The 17092-nt window shown below is 35.0% G+C and overlaps 3 protein-coding genes across 3 annotated transcripts; 2 read left to right on the top strand and 1 right to left on the bottom strand.

The window, feature by feature from the left end:
* Nucleotides 1–1301: 1301 nt before the first annotated feature.
* On the top strand, nucleotides 1302–5012 carry LOC116011010 (14-3-3 protein 9-like). The gene is made up of 7 exons (XM_031250503.1): nucleotides 1302–1462; nucleotides 1844–2150; nucleotides 2255–2342; nucleotides 3012–3121; nucleotides 3281–3429; nucleotides 4447–4502; nucleotides 4602–5012. Exons 1-7 carry the CDS (start codon nucleotides 1393–1395, stop codon nucleotides 4602–4604), a joined length of 783 nt encoding a protein of 260 aa, XP_031106363.1. The 5' UTR covers nucleotides 1302–1392; the 3' UTR covers nucleotides 4605–5012.
* A 1071-nt stretch (nucleotides 5013–6083) lies between these two features.
* On the top strand, nucleotides 6084–9702 carry LOC116010211 (bifunctional riboflavin kinase/FMN phosphatase-like). Its single transcript, XM_031249512.1, has 10 exons — nucleotides 6084–6375; nucleotides 6475–6661; nucleotides 7248–7378; nucleotides 7665–7734; nucleotides 7902–7967; nucleotides 8511–8665; nucleotides 8756–8833; nucleotides 9011–9147; nucleotides 9230–9322; nucleotides 9433–9702. Exons 1-10 carry the CDS (start codon nucleotides 6285–6287, stop codon nucleotides 9550–9552), a joined length of 1128 nt encoding a protein of 375 aa, XP_031105372.1. The 5' UTR covers nucleotides 6084–6284; the 3' UTR covers nucleotides 9553–9702.
* A 29-nt stretch (nucleotides 9703–9731) lies between these two features.
* On the bottom strand, nucleotides 9732–13447 carry LOC116010210 (ketol-acid reductoisomerase, chloroplastic). Its single transcript, XM_031249511.1, has 10 exons — nucleotides 13095–13447; nucleotides 12913–13005; nucleotides 12413–12478; nucleotides 12073–12213; nucleotides 11504–11731; nucleotides 11299–11416; nucleotides 11085–11224; nucleotides 10793–10960; nucleotides 10504–10659; nucleotides 9732–10327 (listed from the first exon to the last, which is right to left on the bottom strand). Exons 1-10 carry the CDS (start codon nucleotides 13389–13391, stop codon nucleotides 9959–9961), a joined length of 1776 nt encoding a protein of 591 aa, XP_031105371.1. The 5' UTR covers nucleotides 13392–13447; the 3' UTR covers nucleotides 9732–9958.
* Between the last annotated feature and the right edge of the window lie 3645 nt (nucleotides 13448–17092).

Here is a 17092-nt window from a genome sequence, read left to right as displayed (position 1 = left end):
AACTCTAGGTCCATAGTTAATTGGACTAATGGAATGATTAGTTAGGTCCAAATGATGGTTACTCGGGAACTCATGGGCGAGGGACTATATAATGAGGAAAGAGAGTTAGGACTTAGGTGTGAGGTTCAATGGAATATGTAAGGAGGAAAGAGAGTTAGGAGTGTAATTAAATTGGGTTAAGAATCAAAGTTAAGCGGTGAGAATTCAAAGATTAAAGGGATGTGATATAAAGTGAAGGGAGACGTTTCAGTGTCAAGGTATGGGAAGACATAAAGTATAAACCTCAAGGTATAAAAACTTAGAAGAAGGGGTCTAGCTAGGGTGCAATTAAGTAGGTGGGGGTGGGGTGGGATGCCTTTTTGTCCCCACATGGATGACAAGGACTCTAGTAGGCGTCATTGTGCCCATACATAAATGTAGTTAGGGATGGTGGGTGCAACCGACTGCTGTTAGTGACTGTTGGCCAATAATTATTGAGCAATTTTAACGCCCTTCGGTACACGACGAGACACCAATAGGGTTACGTCGGTTCGGTGACTTTTCGTTGCACCTCTAAGTCGCCATCTTTGTCCTACAACTACTACAAGCATGACCGATGTAACTCTAACAACATTTTTGGTAACCAAACCGGTGATACTTATTACGGAAGTCCATAAAATTTCAAGAAACATGAATGCATGTAGTAATTTCATTTTTTTTACATAGAATTTACGAAAGAAATAACCTTTTAAATTTAATAATTCCTTCCTTCATCCATTTATTATTTATCTACTCATTAAAGTCATCATTACGATGAGATGCACGAGAGTTTCTTTCAACTTAAGTACAAGCTTGATTCATCATCACGAAACACAATATGATTCAACTAATAAAATTGAACACTATATTAATTATTACTATTGACCAAAATCATCATTTAAAGATTTGAAGAGACTTTACATAACCTAATTCTTCTTATATATATATAATTATAATATAATACTGGCTAATCAAAATTCTAAACCCTATAATATATATAAATTTTAAACTTGCCAAAGATCTTGTGGTCAAGCATCATAGCTGTGACTCTCCTAAATGGAAGGTCGCAGCAGAGTCGGTAGTACTCAAAAAAAAGAAGAAGAAATTATAAACTGAATTAATAAAAAATTATAATCCAAAGAGAGCTTGCAGAAAAAATTAGACTTCATGTGGGTCAAATTGATAGACAAAAGAAGTTGATGGGGTATACTGAAATTATTCGCAATCATCGCAGCCCCCTTTTCTCAAATATAATATTACATGTCCCGTGTCCGTATCTCATATTCGCTCAAATTTGTTCGTTCGCTTCGCCAGTCAAATCTCGTCGTCGATTAAACCCTATCACCTGCCAAAAACCTCTGATACCGATCAGCTATGGCTTCCAAAGATCGCGATAACTTAGTCTATCTCGCCAAGCTAGCTGAACAAGCTGAGCGCTACGATGGTTAGGGTTCCCACTCCGCACATTTCTATTTCTCCGTCTATATGTATTTATTTGTATGTATATGCACGTTTTATGTATGTATTTAGATGCAGATCTCTTTCTTGTTGTTGTTGTTGTTTTATTTTTGTTAGTCGATTCTGCTTAAAAGATCCAAAAGAATCAAAATATCCGAATTGTTTCGACCTTCCACTGTGTTAACTTTTACATTGCAGCTTATTTCTTGATTAAAATTACTTCTCCGTATCTAACAACTTTTTGATTTCAAGTTAAAAGAACATGTTTACTACTATCTATAGGAATTGGAATGGCAGTTGGATATTTATTTATTTTTCGGTATTTTAAGTAAATCTAATTAGGAAAATTTGTTCTGAACTTTGGTAGAAATGGTGGAAACCATGAAGAATGTGGCAAAAATGGATTTGGAATTAACTGTGGAAGAGAGGAACTTGCTCTCTGTTGGGTACAAGAATGTGGTGGGATCTCGGAGAGCATCGTGGAGGATCTTGTCATCCATTGAGCAAAAGGAAGATTCCAGAGGGAATGAGCAGAATGTTAAGAGGATCAAGGAGTACAGGCAAAAAGTGGAGACTGAGCTTACCAACATCTGCAATGATATCATGGTTTTGATGGATGAGCATCTTATCCCATCATGTACTGCTGGTGAATCAAATGTCTTTTATTATAAGATGTGAGAGATTTACTTGAACTCTTATTGACTGTTTCTATCAAATTTTGCCTTTGATGTTTTCCTATTTTGAATAGTTGTTCATTTGTTTTAACTTTTGGCTGCAGGAAAGGGGATTATTACCGGTATCTTGCAGAATTCAAAACTGGTGATGACAAGAGAGAGGTTGCTGATCTTTCACTAAAAGCGTATGAGGTATAGAATCTCTAGTACTTGTTCTTCACGACTTCACATTTTCCTGCTCTTTTTTCTTTGTGGGGTGGGGGGGTGGGGTGATATTTATTTAATGTCATCATTTTAAGTTGAGGGCATCATGCTCATTATGCAATCAGAGTATCACTTCTTTTGGATTGCAGTCAGTTCAAAATTTTATTTCATTTTGAGACATTGAAACTTAAGAAAACATATTGATGTTCTAAATATAAGACTTGAATAGCTGCAAAAAGAATGTAAAGTTCTTAAAGATTTTATTGACCTGATGGTTGACATAGTAGAAGTAAGTTTTACTGGATTTATTGTATGATGAAAGATACTTTTGAATTTTGGTTATATTTGATCTGGAATACAGAGTATCTTTTGATATCTCACTCCAGAATATTGTTAACCTATTGAATCTTTTTACTTTTACTTTTCCATTTACTTGTTTATGCTTCAAACAAACCAGAAAGCTTATGTGAGCAAAAGCTATATTTTGTTATAGTTCTCAACTGGCATTTAATATAAAAATCTACCTCATTTTCTTTTCTCTGTCTTCTTCTTCTTCTTCTTCTTCGAATTCCTATTTCTCTCCATGTCTTATGGTGTTTGTCTAAGTGTATGCATGATCATTCCTACGCCCCCTAATCTTTCCTCTACTTGTTACAGGCTGCTACCACTACAGCAGAGGCTGATTTACCACCTACACATCCCATTCGCCTGGGTTTGGCTTTGAATTTCTCTGTTTTCTACTATGAGATCATGAACTCCCCTGAAAGGTTCTCCTCTCTCAATCATTGTCTTGGCCATAATGGCAGAATCTATTTTTATGATTGAGTATATAATATGTTACTAATCTGCTGAGACACTATTCTTTCTTTCTTTCTTTCTTTTTTTTTGGGATAATTCTGAATCATTTATTTTTATTTTATATTTAGGGCTTGCCACCTTGCAAAGCGGGCTTTTGATGAAGCAATTTCTGAGCTGGATACCCTCAATGAGGAGTCATATAAGGATAGCACCTTGATAATGCAACTTCTGAGGGACAATCTTACCTTATGGACCTCTGACATCCCGGAGGATGCTGGTAAATACATTTTTAGTTTTCTCAAGATTTCATTCATTTGCTAAGCAATCTAATTTTTCCAAATCATTTCTTGATGCCTAATATTTTAACAAATGTTCTTAATTTCATATGCTTGAGTTGAACTCAGTGTACCACCCCTTTTTCTATGTATTGAGTTCAGAAACAATTCAGCTATACCTAGTCTTTTCATTTTATCAACTTATAAAAATCTGTACCTTAACATGCAAGAATTTGAAACATGCACTTCCAATGAAATAAAATTATGCGTATATACTATATAGTTGACATTGCATCAACTCCCTTAGAGAAATATAGTAGAAATAAATTGATAGTAAATGATGCCACCTTACAGTATTTAATATGTAGTAACAGTTTTCAAAGTTGAACCTTAAGCCATTTCATTGGTGTAATTGGGATCAATACATGAAAAGATGAAGATCTACATACGGAGTATAAAAGTTGCATTAAAACTTATTTTTTTAATTGAGCTTTATTTGTAGACTTGAGGTAGTGCATGTTTAGGTAGAGGTAGGTATTAATATGTACTTGCACCATTCTTTTGGGAACTCTGCTTAGGAAGAAAGAGAACCTTTGTAGTAAATGCAGTAGAGCCTTTCAATAACCTAGCTTGTTGTATTTCAGACATTCTGGTAAGGTCTTTGGCCATTTGTCACAACTGCATTGATGCTTTTCCAAATTCCAAGTGAGGAATTTTTTGCTTCCTTGAAGGAGATAATATTTGACTGGAAATATTGAGCTTGATATTTATATGCACTTGGCTAGTGCCACGGAATATTATCTCATTTAGCAAATATTGCTTTATTGGTTGTTCTTTCAGAGTAATGATCATAAAAATGCAACCTGCAACCTTGGGTGTGCCCGAGCCCCTTATCTGTTTATTATTTTTATTTTTAAAAAAATCTTTATAATAACCAAAATTTTATTTCATAGAGTCATGGATAGCATAAATTGTCCTTTGATATTATCACTAAAATGTTCTTATTCAAATTTGAACAGAAGATACCCAAACAGGGGATGCTGCAAAAAAAGCGGGAGGAGCTGGGGATGCAGAGGTGGGTTGTCAGACATCTCATAATGCTCTTCTCCATTGTGATTTTTGATACTGTATTTCCTACTCATTTGACAATGCCTTTGTGCTGTTCTCTTTGCAGTGAAGTGTTAAAGATGCTTAGAACATCACACGTGTTTCTGGAGAAGGGGGTGGCTGAGGATACACCAGGGGATGTCTGTCTTAAAAATCATTATAGATATCGATGATGTTGTTCACTGTCGTGTCTTGTTGTGACTTGTTTTGTTTTTCATGTTGGATGTTGATATAAGGTGTGTGATTTGCTGCATGCATCCCCATGCTTCTCCTCCTCGTATAGTGACTGTCAATAGTGTTTAGAAGATTGGTTTTGGCCTATAGGTGGTTTTATTTTTTTTCAGAAGACTACCAGAGTCCAGAGTCCAACTGATCATTTTAGCTTTTCGCATGTTGTCTCAGGCTCTCAGCCTTATAGTTCAACAATTTCTTCGTCGCTTTTATGATAATAAGTAGAGCACAATTTTGGTTTTGCATAGTTATGGTGAATAATGACATCCATAACACCAATAATCTAAAACGCTCCAGTTAAGGATCTTCTATAATCCTAGTCTGTGAACAAATATCTTTTAATCCATGAGTGAATAATGTACGGACGGTTTCAGGAATAGAAAGCAAAATTTTAGTGATATTAGTGTATGAGCTGTTTATTGAGCATTTTTGGCTTATATGAGAACATATTACATATCTGCTGATCTGCTCCACTGTTGTGCTGATATTAAATGAGTTTCATGCCAACTTGATTGGGATGGGTTTCAAACTTGGAACTTTTTTTATGGAAAATAACACTGATGTTGTCACTTGTCATGTTATAAGGTACTGGGTTTTAATTTTATTTTTAGTACTCTGTACTCGTAATATTAGTTGTTTTGTATAGGAGATTCGATTGGCGAATTAAGTTCTCAGACCACTAAGCAATTGGAATACACATAGATGTTCCCACTAAAATCTTACTCTTCCTCTTACTTTAGATTTCAACCTTTAATTTTATTATAATTACTTTTTATGTTCGCACTTGCTGGCTATTCTGAAATTCTGAAAATAAGAATGTGAGGTGTGATTTTTTTTTTTATAATAATTGTGAATAATAATAATAATAATAATAATAATAATAATAATAATAATAATAATAAATCTCCACAATTGCCCAAGGTGCAGACTGCCATGGCAGGCACTTTCTTCATCTTTCAGTCTTTCTTGTGGTTGAGTTTACTTAAATTTTAATAATAATGTTGTGTCAAGTAAATGTTTAAAAAAAATGATAAGAGTTGATTGAATTTTTGTTACCAAGTTCGTGTATCTATTTAAATTTGTTTTTTAATGACGATATAATTACATTTTAAAATAAATTGAGGAACACATTTTCTCTCTTTTCTTATAAATCCTTTGGTTATGGGAAGGAAAAGTGCAAAGAAACTTTTTTTTTTTAAAATTTTAAATACTCTCAAAAAAAAAATTTAATATTCTCAAAAAAAAAAATGGAATATTCGTAGTGTATGCCAAAATTGATCCCAGAACAGTGGTAGAAGAGTAGTAGTCCCCGCAATTGACACTTCTGGAATTTTGAGCCGACGTTCCATTAACTTCAATAAGGCGGGAATTCTCTCCCTTTTTCCCTCTCCACTGGTTTTGTGCTGGAACTTAACTACTTTTTGCCCAATTGAACACCACAATCAAACTTCCCTTTGAATCCCCCAATTCAATACAAAACATACATCCTCACGCAGGCACGTCAAATTCGGGCGAAGCCATGGGAGATCTTGCACCTACACGTGAAAACAATGAAACCCACAAGATTTCAGCTGTCATATTTGATTTGGACGGTACCCTTTTGAACACAGGTCCTCCTTTTTCCTCTTTATCTGTTTCCTGGAATGAGTTCTGTGTTTGTTTCGACGTAAAGATTGTTTTTTTTTTTTTTGGTGATTATGGGGTTGCAGAGCAGGTAACGAAGGGGGTTTTGAAGGAATATTTGGGTATATATGGGAAAGTACCAGATAAGGAGAAGGAAATTAAAAGATTGGGGATGACTCAGAAACAATCTGTCAGTGCCATTATCGAAGATTATGATCTTCCACTTTCTCCTCATCAATACATTCAAGAAATCTTACCCTTTTATCAGGGAAAGTGAGTCTCTTTTACTCTCTACTCTACAGCAGTTGCTAACTCCTATGACATGAATATTAGTTTTTTAGAAAAATGATCTCTTTATAATTTATCACACAATCTGGTTTTAGTTTTTATAGAAGTGGGTATATCTGCATACACTTACTATGTAGCTTTTATCAACTGAGCAGTGAGCACCTCATCAATGAATCAAATTTCTCTGACTTAAATTAAAATATTTTGATAAGATATCATCTGTGTATAAAAAGAATTGCAGTTATGATTGAAGAATGGAGTGTATCGATCTGAAAGTTATACATGGATTACATGGCATATATGTGTTTGTTTTATGTTTCCAAGTAACCTGATGACTTAGTAGATAGTAAGGACGTTGATATGATGTTCATTCAGTGAGAAGTTTGACATCTGATTGTAATTAAGCATATGAGCTCAAGTATCAAACAGTGCAGATTTTGCTATACGTGAAGTTCTTTCTGGTTTTAGCATTAATATGTTTGAAATTTTATATATGCTGACAAATTTCAACTGGCATTAGTTTTATACGGATATTATTTATTGAATTGTTTCTACAATTTGTTTTTGTTAGGTGGCAGCTAGCTAAAGCACTTCCTGGAGTCAACCGCCTTATGGCACATCTTCATAAGCAAGGAATTCCCATTGCACTTGCTTCGAATTCCCTAAGGAAAAACATAGATGGGAAACTCGCTTATCATGAAGGTTGTGCACTGTAAATACTCAGGCGTTTTCTTAAACCTTGATGTTGGAACTTCTCAGCTCGCTTTCTCTATACAACTGCCTCAATGATTAACCAAAAAGCTTTGAACTCTCTTTGGTTATTTATGTATTCATTTGTGATTTCTTCTCTTACTGAACAAGATCACATTATATTTACCATGAAATCATGTCGATCACTTGCACTTCTGATGTTCTCAGTAATCAATCATTTGTTTGTTATTCAATTTGATGCCATTTCTTTTAATTTTTAATTCTCCAATTTTTATAGGTTGGAAAGAACGCTTTGCAGTAATTCTCGGAAGTGACCAGGTTAGAGCAGGGAAACCAGAGCCAGACATGTAAGTTAAGACAGTTAAAATTGGTTCTATGGATGAAGTAATTATATTCCCTCTGCTCAGGAGTTTCTTTAGTAGTATTTTAAGGCCGAGACATGTAAGATGACAAAAGCATTATCCTAACAAGTATTTCTGCAACTGATTGCTTTTTCAATACATCTTGTCAATAGATTTCTGGAAGCTGCAAGCAGGATGAATGTGCATCCGGCTGACTGTCTTGTGATAGAGGACTCTGTGTAAGTTTTCTTCATATTCGTCCATATTATATTCAAGTGAAGTTAAATTTGAACTTCATGGACTTTCTTGCAAAGCTTGCGATACATTGAGCTACTTCCTTAATAGAATATCTTGTATGGAGCCATAAAATACAGCTGTATAGTTCCATTTCTACCCGTCAAAACAAGTTTGATCCTTTGTTTAATTTGCATTGCATCTGAAATCCATACTGACAAGTGAATTGGTGATACCTTGGCGTTGTGTGCATACTTTATAGCACTATAGACTATAGTGTTGTGGAGAAGGTTGTGTATGATGATTGATATTCAAACATGGAAAGGAGTTTTGGGTGTGTAATTACCAATGTATTTTTGCTTCAGTGCGTCTTATATATTTTACTGGGCTAGAGTGATAGTATTACCACTTGCTAGCTCTGTGACGCTTCACTGATTACCACAGTAACTTTTTATTCTTTCTCTTCTTTTCGGTTTATTTTCGATTGGGAGGACTGCTGTATATGTAACATGATTGTACGAAGTTGTAATTGTAGTTCAATTTTACAGTGTTGGTGTCAAAGCAGGAAAGGCTGCTGGAATGAAGGTAGTTGCTGTGCCATCAGTACAAACCGAAATTGATCAGTATTCTATCGCTGATTCTGTGCTTCATTCAATTCTTGAGTTACAGCCCGAACTTTGGGGTCTCCCCCCATTTGGAGATTGTATAATTCTTGCCCAACACGTCCACCCTCTGCTTGTAATCCCAATTTTCTTGCTTGTCTGATGTATTGATTTTCATGTAATTATCGCAGGTATAGATAATGTATTGCCTGTTGAACCTGTTTTTTTCAAAGGTTTCTACAGCAATGGACGTCTCCGTGAATTTACAGGTCTATGACAGCCCTCCTCTTGCCAAATTTATCTGGAATTTTCTTCAATATAGAAAACATTCTCGTTTATCCATCCATCCATCCTGATGTATAAGAAAAATGTATAAAAAGTGCAAACTTATTTGGTTTCACGTGATGTATGAGCGGTATCTCACAAATGAATGTTGCTGTGTTTAGATGATATATTGGCTGTTCTACCTGATCAAGTTTTTGGAATTTATGTTGGATGGGCAAAGATCGACTCCAACAAGTTCTTGAAGATTGTTGTCAGCATTGGATGGGAAAATGACTGCTCCAGTTCAAATAGAAACATTGTGAGTGAAAAACCTGATTATACTTGTGATATTTTTCTTTGTGGACAGTAATTTATTTCATGTGCCTTTTTCACTTTTCTAGCAAACCTTCATACTTGATGGAAACAATGAAGATCTACATGATTACGAGATGGAGCTTGTTCTTGTGGGCTACATCAGAGGATCCTATAGCATGGTAAAACTCGACTTTTGTGCATTATATTGTCTGCTGAAAAAGAAAAGGAAAATGAAGCAATTTATGTATGACATTGATGCTTATGAAATCAAGAATGTTGCAATGTGCAGAAAACAACCAACTTTCTTGACATTCTTGATGAAGACAAGTCGATAGCAAGCGCTGCGTTTTGCCACCCAGAATTTTCCCTTGACGCCTGCAAATCTGTGTTTCCTCAAAACAAGGAGTGAGTGAAAATGGAGGACATCAGATCAAGAATATGCTTTCTGGAATGTATTCATATCAATGTCTCAGTTCTTTTACTTACCTATTTATGAATCTCACCTGAATATTACAGATTTACATCCCTTTCTGAATGCCACAATTGCTGTCATTAATAATTTCATTTTATTATTTATTCAACAAATGATACTAGGAAAACTTTTTTTTTTTTCATACAAACCCAAAATGCAATACTAAGATAAAATTCAGTTGGCTTAAGCCACAGCATAAAGAACAGTTCTACAGATATTTGGATATAGTACTGCACCTATAGTTTCAGACTCTTACAACATCCCACCCAAAAGAAAAACGAAAAGAAGAAACACTAATCCATGGCCGTTTAGCGGGTGGTGTCGTGGTAGACTTCAACAACTCTTAGTTGCTAGACTGGCGCAGTTCAGGACGGACGAAATCTGCATCTGCAGGAACAGATATGTCGACGGTGGGTCTCAACTGGGCACAAACTTCGATGGCTCCGTGCACAGGGTCTGAGAGGAAGTTGCTGATGAGGTCTCGGTTGATGGGAGCAGAGTTGTCCACGGCCACGAGCGCCTGCTGGGTGAGAATATAATCGAATCGAGGCGCCCACTTCCTTGATCCAAGACGTGCCGTTGTTGAGCAATTGTCAACCATGAATGAAACTCCGCGAGCATGCATGAAGGGGTTGAGGGAATCAACTGACTCGATCACACTTTCGTTTATGATCTCAGAGTATGAGTGCCCTTTCTTCCTTAGAATCTCAATCTGTTTATAGTTGCCAAAAAATAGGAAGTTCAAATGATGGTTCCTTTAATGAGGTAACTGTAGAAAGTCTGGTATGGAAACAACTACTGTTGCCAGTAAACTAAAACATGGAAATCCATCTACATGTGGTGAAACACTGACAAGGAACTCTAAAAACTCTAAAAAATGGAACTCACCTGAGCCATCATCAATGCTACATATACACCTGCGGTGAAGGGATATAGAGGACCAAGATCACCAGCTGGGCGGACTGCTCGCACACGCTGCCCAACTTTCCACATTCGTGTCTGGTCAATTTTGCCCATTGGGAAAGCTGGTAGACCCTCCTTTTCCTGTGAGGATTACCAACATTGTTACGAATAATACTGAAAAAATAATTCACTCCTCACAAGAACTTTGAAAAGTCATTCTATATGTTAAACCAAACAGGCCCAAAGTTCTTTAGAAGTATAGGAACCAACTTACATAGAAGCGACGCCCTGCCAGGACAACGCTCCGAATTTCACTGCCTGTGGCTACATCTTCGTAGCACTCATACAAGATATCCATGCAAGGGTAATATGAAGCACTATATGCAGTCTCAAATTCCCTCTTTCCCTCTTCACTCAATGAGTTGTACACAGCCAACATGCCCTATTAAAAAGCAGTAATAGGAATATCATAGAAAACATCATAAGAATTTCAAGATGGCTTCAGACAAAGGAGCCTGTTGAAACCAAGAATTTTAAAGTTTAAGGAACTTAAAGCAAGAACCAACCTGTGTTGATATGGTCCTTGAAATGATTCCGGTAATGCACTCCACAGTATTCTTATAGGCAAGCTCCTCATCCATTCCATGTTCAGTGTACCTTCTAAACAGAGACTCGACTATGCCGTGAACGGCACCAAGTAAAATCCCTAACAATGAAATGAAAAAATTTTAGCCAAGACTATGAAGTAGTTCAAGCAAACTAACATATGATGTATCTCACCTCGTTCCCCAAATATATCACTCTTGTACTCCTGCTCTAGAGTAGTAGCAAAAGTAAATGGGGAGCCAAGGGCAACTGACCACCCAAGGGCAACATCAGTGGCCCTGCCATCAATATCCTGCATATGAAAATAGAGTAACGCATATCCCATACAACAGGAAGCCAAGGGACCAAATAAGAGGAAGAAAGAGAGAACTTTGGAGACCTGGTGGACTGCAAAACTTGAATTAATTCCAGCACCATTGATTTCTTTTCCTTGCACATACAACCTCCTCACTGAAGGGCCCATTCCTTTCGGACATACAGCAATAACACTAATGTTCTTAGGGAAGTCCAGACCCATTGACTGCAAATGGCCAAGAAGGAATCCATGTGACAGCCCAAGAATACTATTTGGCTTCATGTGGGAAAATACCTTTTCATAGTTATCAGCCTGCAGTGCAACACAGAATTCAGACTAAATATCATATTGAAATGACATGCTGAACGCAGAAAGTGACAGTTATTTGAAAAGACTCTTCCTAATCCAAAAATTCAAACTTAAAAGAGAACATAATCAAGGGTGATCAATATCATTGTAAGTATTACTTAAATCAGAGAATGAGCATAACCAAGAAAAAATTGTCATTATTTTATTTCCTAAAAGAGGCACAGAGGCCCAGAAAATATCCTAAAATTCTATAAGGACATTGAATAAGCAGTGAAAAATGCAGGACAGAAATAGTCAAATATAAGACTGCATGTCAGCAGCTGAGGCTAAGTAGAAGTGTCAACCTGAGCTGAATCTGAAATTAAGAGAAGCACTAGATCACTGCCAGAGACGGTCTCCCATATGTCCCCTAAGGTTCCATTCTCTTCAGTAAACCCAGCAGCCCGGGCCTCATCAAAGGAGCGAGAACCCTTCCTTAAACCAATCTGCACAAACAAATGTGCATACTTAATTAGCTCCACATGAGACAGGCAAAATGAAATACATGAATTTATTTATTAAAAAAAAAAAGATGAGAAAAATGTGCAGAAATAATTGGATTTTCCCCCTCATTCACTTCCCTTTCATTCTTATCATTCTACTCTTTATTTGATTTAAGAAGAAGAGGGATAGAAGTATTATCACCTTGACTACAATGTCAGATTTTGCTTCAGCAAGAGAATCCCTCAAATTTTGAGCTTGAGCAGGTCCCTGTCAAATACATAACACCAACAAGAATATTTAATCATATTGATGAAAAATGACAGCCAAACTTTAAAAACAAATGCTGTCATCACAATATGAACAAGAAGATGTAACCCAGAGCAGACACTCGTTTTATATGAACAAATAAAACTGATAGTCTTTGTGATGGCAACATGGAACATGGAGAAAACATTTAATTTAGCCTTTTATCTATCATATAAGTATTCCAAAACTTGAAAGTTATCTAATTTATTTATAAATAAGATACACTAAAAAAAGAAGACGGCCTGTAACAAATAGCAAAACAAGGTGAACTTATACAGTTATACGGATCATCGATCATTTAATCAAATAGGATATGAGGAAAAGTGTAGCTAATAGCTTTTGATCAATATGCTGGATTCGAAACGAGAAACAATTAATGAATGAAGCTTCTTCACCTGTGAACCCCAGCCAATAACTCCAATCTGCTTGATTCCCTTGAATGCATCCGGCAACAAATTGAACAAATCCCTTCCTCCTCTCACAATGTACTACATCACCAGAATCCAAACATTCAGGCCAAACTATTCATTTCAACACAGACACACATATATACATAGAAGCACACAGGAATACCTACCTCATCGTGGCCAGCGAGGGAGACTTTCTCCTTCTTAAATACGGAGGTCTCGAAATCGAGGGAAGTCGGCGACTTGATGGAGGGTGGAGCGGAGACCATGCGAGCTGCGAGTGCAGAGGCGGAGGTGGAGCGAATGGCAGGAAGAGCATGAGCTCGAAGCGATCTTAAGGAAGGGTTGGAGGAAAAAATTGATCCTAGGCTGTGTGGGACGGCTGCAGTAGACGGCTTTAGGGTTTTAGAGACGGTGGCGGAGGAGGAGGCGGATATAGAGAAGGAAGTGGGCGCCGGCGCCGCCATGAGTAGTTATACGAGCTTGAGGAAAAATGGGATATGCGGAAATGAGATTTTTGCCGCACTCTCATTCTGCACGTTTTTTTTATAGTGTATCAGAATCAGGTGTTTGGTACACTGCAGTACAGGCTATATAATGACAAGTAAGCCCCTACCAAAAGGAAATTATCGATCCCACTTTTTCTCGTAAAATTTGATGTTTACATTTTCTTTTTCTTTCACCCACTAATGTTGTTGAGATTCGATCTCATGCCATTTGTCTCAAATTTTATTATGTAACAAATTGAGTTGTCTATGCTGACGCATTTTTCATAATTGACTTCACATAACATGTATTTATAGTGGATAAAATCATTTTTTACTAATGATAATTATTGTAATATGAAATGTTAGGTTAGTTTTTTTTTTTTTTAAAGTGAAATGTTATTTATGAAAGAAATTGTAATATTTATTGTAAAAAATTAATATCAATTAAATTAAAAATAAATCGCTACTTATAAGTATTGTAATATTTTTATGTGAAATTGTATTGCTATTTAAAGTAAAAAATGATTGTTATTAATGATAAATATTGTAATACTTATAACTAAAATTATAATACTTACACATACAATTGTTTATAATTTGATCAGTATTACAGACAAAGATCCGTGGTACGGGGTAATATAAGTTTTTGCTATTTTTAAAAGAAAGACAAGAAGGCAGGGTCACAGGGATAGTCGGATAGGAGGGGTATTTAGCAGCATGTCTGCAGGATTTTACTTAAAGAACCTTTTTGTACTGACTTCTGGTTCTGGAATCTGGAGTAATTAAGTCATTTGGAGGGTGGCGATAAAATAATTGTGAATTAAAACTGAGAAAAGTTTCAACACGTCATCATCTGCCTTTTATCAGCCCTAATTAGGACTTGGGTCTCGCACGTGCCAACGAGGTTAAAAGCCCAGTAGGCCACATTTAAGTGGGCTAAATTTAGTGTAATTGGATCAGGGGTGATTTTTGTTTTAGGGTTTGGGCCTATGTAATTTGGTATTGTGGAGCTGATATCATAAATATGAGTTCATGTGTATTGAAGATGGGGTTGTTATACCGTAGACCCCATCCACAATGCATTGTGAACCTTGGTCATATACGACGTTGTTTTTTATTTATTATCGATGACAACCGCTTGGTTGTTCAATTCATGATACAAATTTTTTTTTTGTTTACACTAAAGCATGTGTATGTGTTTGTGTTGTGAGTTTTTATGTTATGAAATTTTGTACTTTAAGAGTATTAATTTTGTATCTGAAACAAATTAGTATATGTGTAACACACAACATATTATGTGTTTTTATGTTATGAATTTATATCTTGTGTTGTGAAATTTTGTGTATATAAAACATAAATTCTCTATCTAAATCAAATTTGAAAATAAGTAAGTATATAACATGTGTATGTGTCTTTTGTTGTGAGTTTTTGTGTCTTGTATTACGAATTTTTGTACCTTAAGATTGTTAAGAGTTAATTATGTACATATAATAAATTAGTAGTTGTGTAACACACAACATATTGTATATCTTATGTTATGAATTTATGTCTTGTGTTGTGAAATTCTGCGCCTATAGAACAATACATAAATTATCTACCTAAACCAGATTTAAAAATAAGTAAATATATAACATGTGTTTGTCTTGTATTGTGAGTTTCTGTGTCTTGTTTTGTGAAATTTTGCATCTTAAGAGTATGAACTCTGTAACTAGCTAGAATAGATTATTATAGGTGTAGAAACATGAGAAATGGGAAATTAAATTAAAAATTCGTTAAAATTTAAAGATCAAAACGACGTCATTTTTATCCAAAGTCCACAATGCTATGTAAACCACGGTCAACGATATAAATTGTCATTGAAGATGAGACTTGATAGATTATTGGAGTTGGGCTTGTATTGTGAATCATAGCAAATGCTCATAAGTTCATCATAATTATAAGTTTTATGGCATGATGTACCCTAACGTTTAGGGGTACGGTAATGTTTCTAGTATTGAAAATATTTCACAATCAAAACTTTTTTTGAAAACAGTTCCATACCATTTTGTAATAAAGTAAAAAAAAATTCAGAAACACTTCCAAGCGATTTGGTAACAAAACAAAAGTAAAAAAAGAAAAGAAAAAAAGAAAAAAAAGTGTTTCTGATTTAAAAATACTTTTCTAAGGCCAGGGAAACGAAAGTCAATATGTAGTTTATAAACTTGAAAGTCAAAGTTTTAATTTTGATGACTCTATTTTCTTCTCATCTCTTCACCAAAAAAGAACATCTGTGTTTTTTCTCTTCACCAAAAGAAGGCATAATTTCATTAAATACAATATACTATCAAAATATGCCCTATAAAATTTTTGTAAGCTTTACTCTGATCATTTAAAAATATTATTATATTATTATAAAATAATACGATTAAAATAGTACAATCATCAAATACGTAACCATCCTATAAATTTACTATTATATTCCAAATGGAGGCTAAGAGAGTGTGCAATATTCTACTCCCAAATTACTGATCATCTTCCATTTGGATTGAAGCCAGTTTGCAGGTAGGTTTAAACCCTAAACTAAATGGAAAAACATCGAACAAGAACATGGTTGATCACTTTGAGGGTTGACTTACAAACATACAATAATAATATATTAATAATTACTATAATTTGGTTAGGTAGAAGTCTGCATGCAATGCATGCATGCATGAGGCATCTCAATCATTGCCTCATAATAATCATATCCATATATATATATCCTAGCACCCATTATGGAGCATATGATTGTTGCTTCTTAATATATATGATTTTCTGTAGCAAATCATAAGATGGGAATAATATATTTATTATTAACCAAACCTTCAACAAACCCTAGGAATCCTATGTGCATCTAATTAAGCTATGTTTAATATTCATTTGTTCCATGCACTACATGCGCTTAGTTTACTCTTCTGATCTCCACTTACCTTCTACCAAAAAAAAAAATAATACTAAAATTAATGGAGCATATGAGTTTTGTTCTTAAGTTTATGCAGCAAATCATAAGATGGGAATAATATATGATGTTGTAGATCGAGGTTGGGGATCATTGGGAGGATCCCTCAATCCAAAAGATCAGAAGAATTGACATCCCAATTCCCATGCCTATAAGTAAATGGCAATTTGCAAACCAATTTGCATAAAAATTAATCTCCCCATGCACATAGTTCATCTTACACATTCAATAATTGCATTTCAAGCACTACCACATAATGGGGTGTTTGGCAAAATAGATATTAGCTAATTGAGTGAGAGGATTTGATTAGTTGATAACATATATATAGCTGATTATAGAAAGATGTTTGGTAAATTAGTTGTTAGCTAATAGTTGTTTGGTATAATTTTTTTTTTTCAAAAAGTTAATTGAAAAAAACAGCTTTGAATTTTATCATTTTGGAGTTACAAAAAGCTGATTAACCAAACATTTATATTGATTGTTTAACCAAATCAAACAGCTAATAGTAGTCAGAACACAACTCCAAAAGTAAGTGTTAGGAATAATGTTCTTATATATTTTGATAATGCATGCTAACTAAGTTTTATAGGAATTTTAGAACTACAAAAATGTAATTTTATATTATTAGTAATTTAATCAAGCATTAAGTCAAGTCAATAGAGGAAGCAAACGATAGATACCTTTTTTTTTTTTTTTTTTTTTA

The sequence above is a fragment of the Ipomoea triloba genome, chromosome 2, assembly GCF_003576645.1.
Source record: "Ipomoea triloba cultivar NCNSP0323 chromosome 2, ASM357664v1".
NCBI classification, from domain to species: Eukaryota; Viridiplantae; Streptophyta; class Magnoliopsida; order Solanales; family Convolvulaceae; genus Ipomoea; species Ipomoea triloba.
The sequence above is the reverse complement of the archived record's forward strand: the minus strand, read 5'-3'. Positions and strand labels throughout refer to the sequence as shown.

Coding starts and splice junctions, on each gene's coding strand:
- LOC116011010 (XM_031250503.1), top strand. CDS start 1,393: ATGGCTTCCAAAGATCGCGATAACTTAGTCTATCTCGCCAAGCTAGCT. Junction 1,463..1,843: donor ACAAGCTGAGCGCTACGATG/GTTAGGGTTCCC, acceptor GAACTTTGGTAG/AAATGGTGGAAACCATGAAG. Junction 3,430..4,446: donor TGACATCCCGGAGGATGCTG/GTAAATACATTT, acceptor AAATTTGAACAG/AAGATACCCAAACAGGGGAT.
- LOC116010211 (XM_031249512.1), top strand. CDS start 6,285: ATGGGAGATCTTGCACCTACACGTGAAAACAATGAAACCCACAAGATT. Junction 8,666..8,755: donor TCTCCCCCCATTTGGAGATT/GTATAATTCTTG, acceptor TAATTATCGCAG/GTATAGATAATGTATTGCCT. Junction 8,834..9,010: donor ACGTCTCCGTGAATTTACAG/GTCTATGACAGC, acceptor TGCTGTGTTTAG/ATGATATATTGGCTGTTCTA.
- LOC116010210 (XM_031249511.1), bottom strand. CDS start 13,391: ATGGCGGCGCCGGCGCCCACTTCCTTCTCTATATCCGCCTCCTCCTCC. Junction 13,006..13,094: donor CCCTCGCTGGCCACGATGAG/GTAGGTATTCCT, acceptor CTGGTGATGTAG/TACATTGTGAGAGGAGGAAG. Junction 10,660..10,792: donor TGGCAGGGCGTCGCTTCTAT/GTAAGTTGGTTC, acceptor TAATCCTCACAG/GAAAAGGAGGGTCTACCAGC.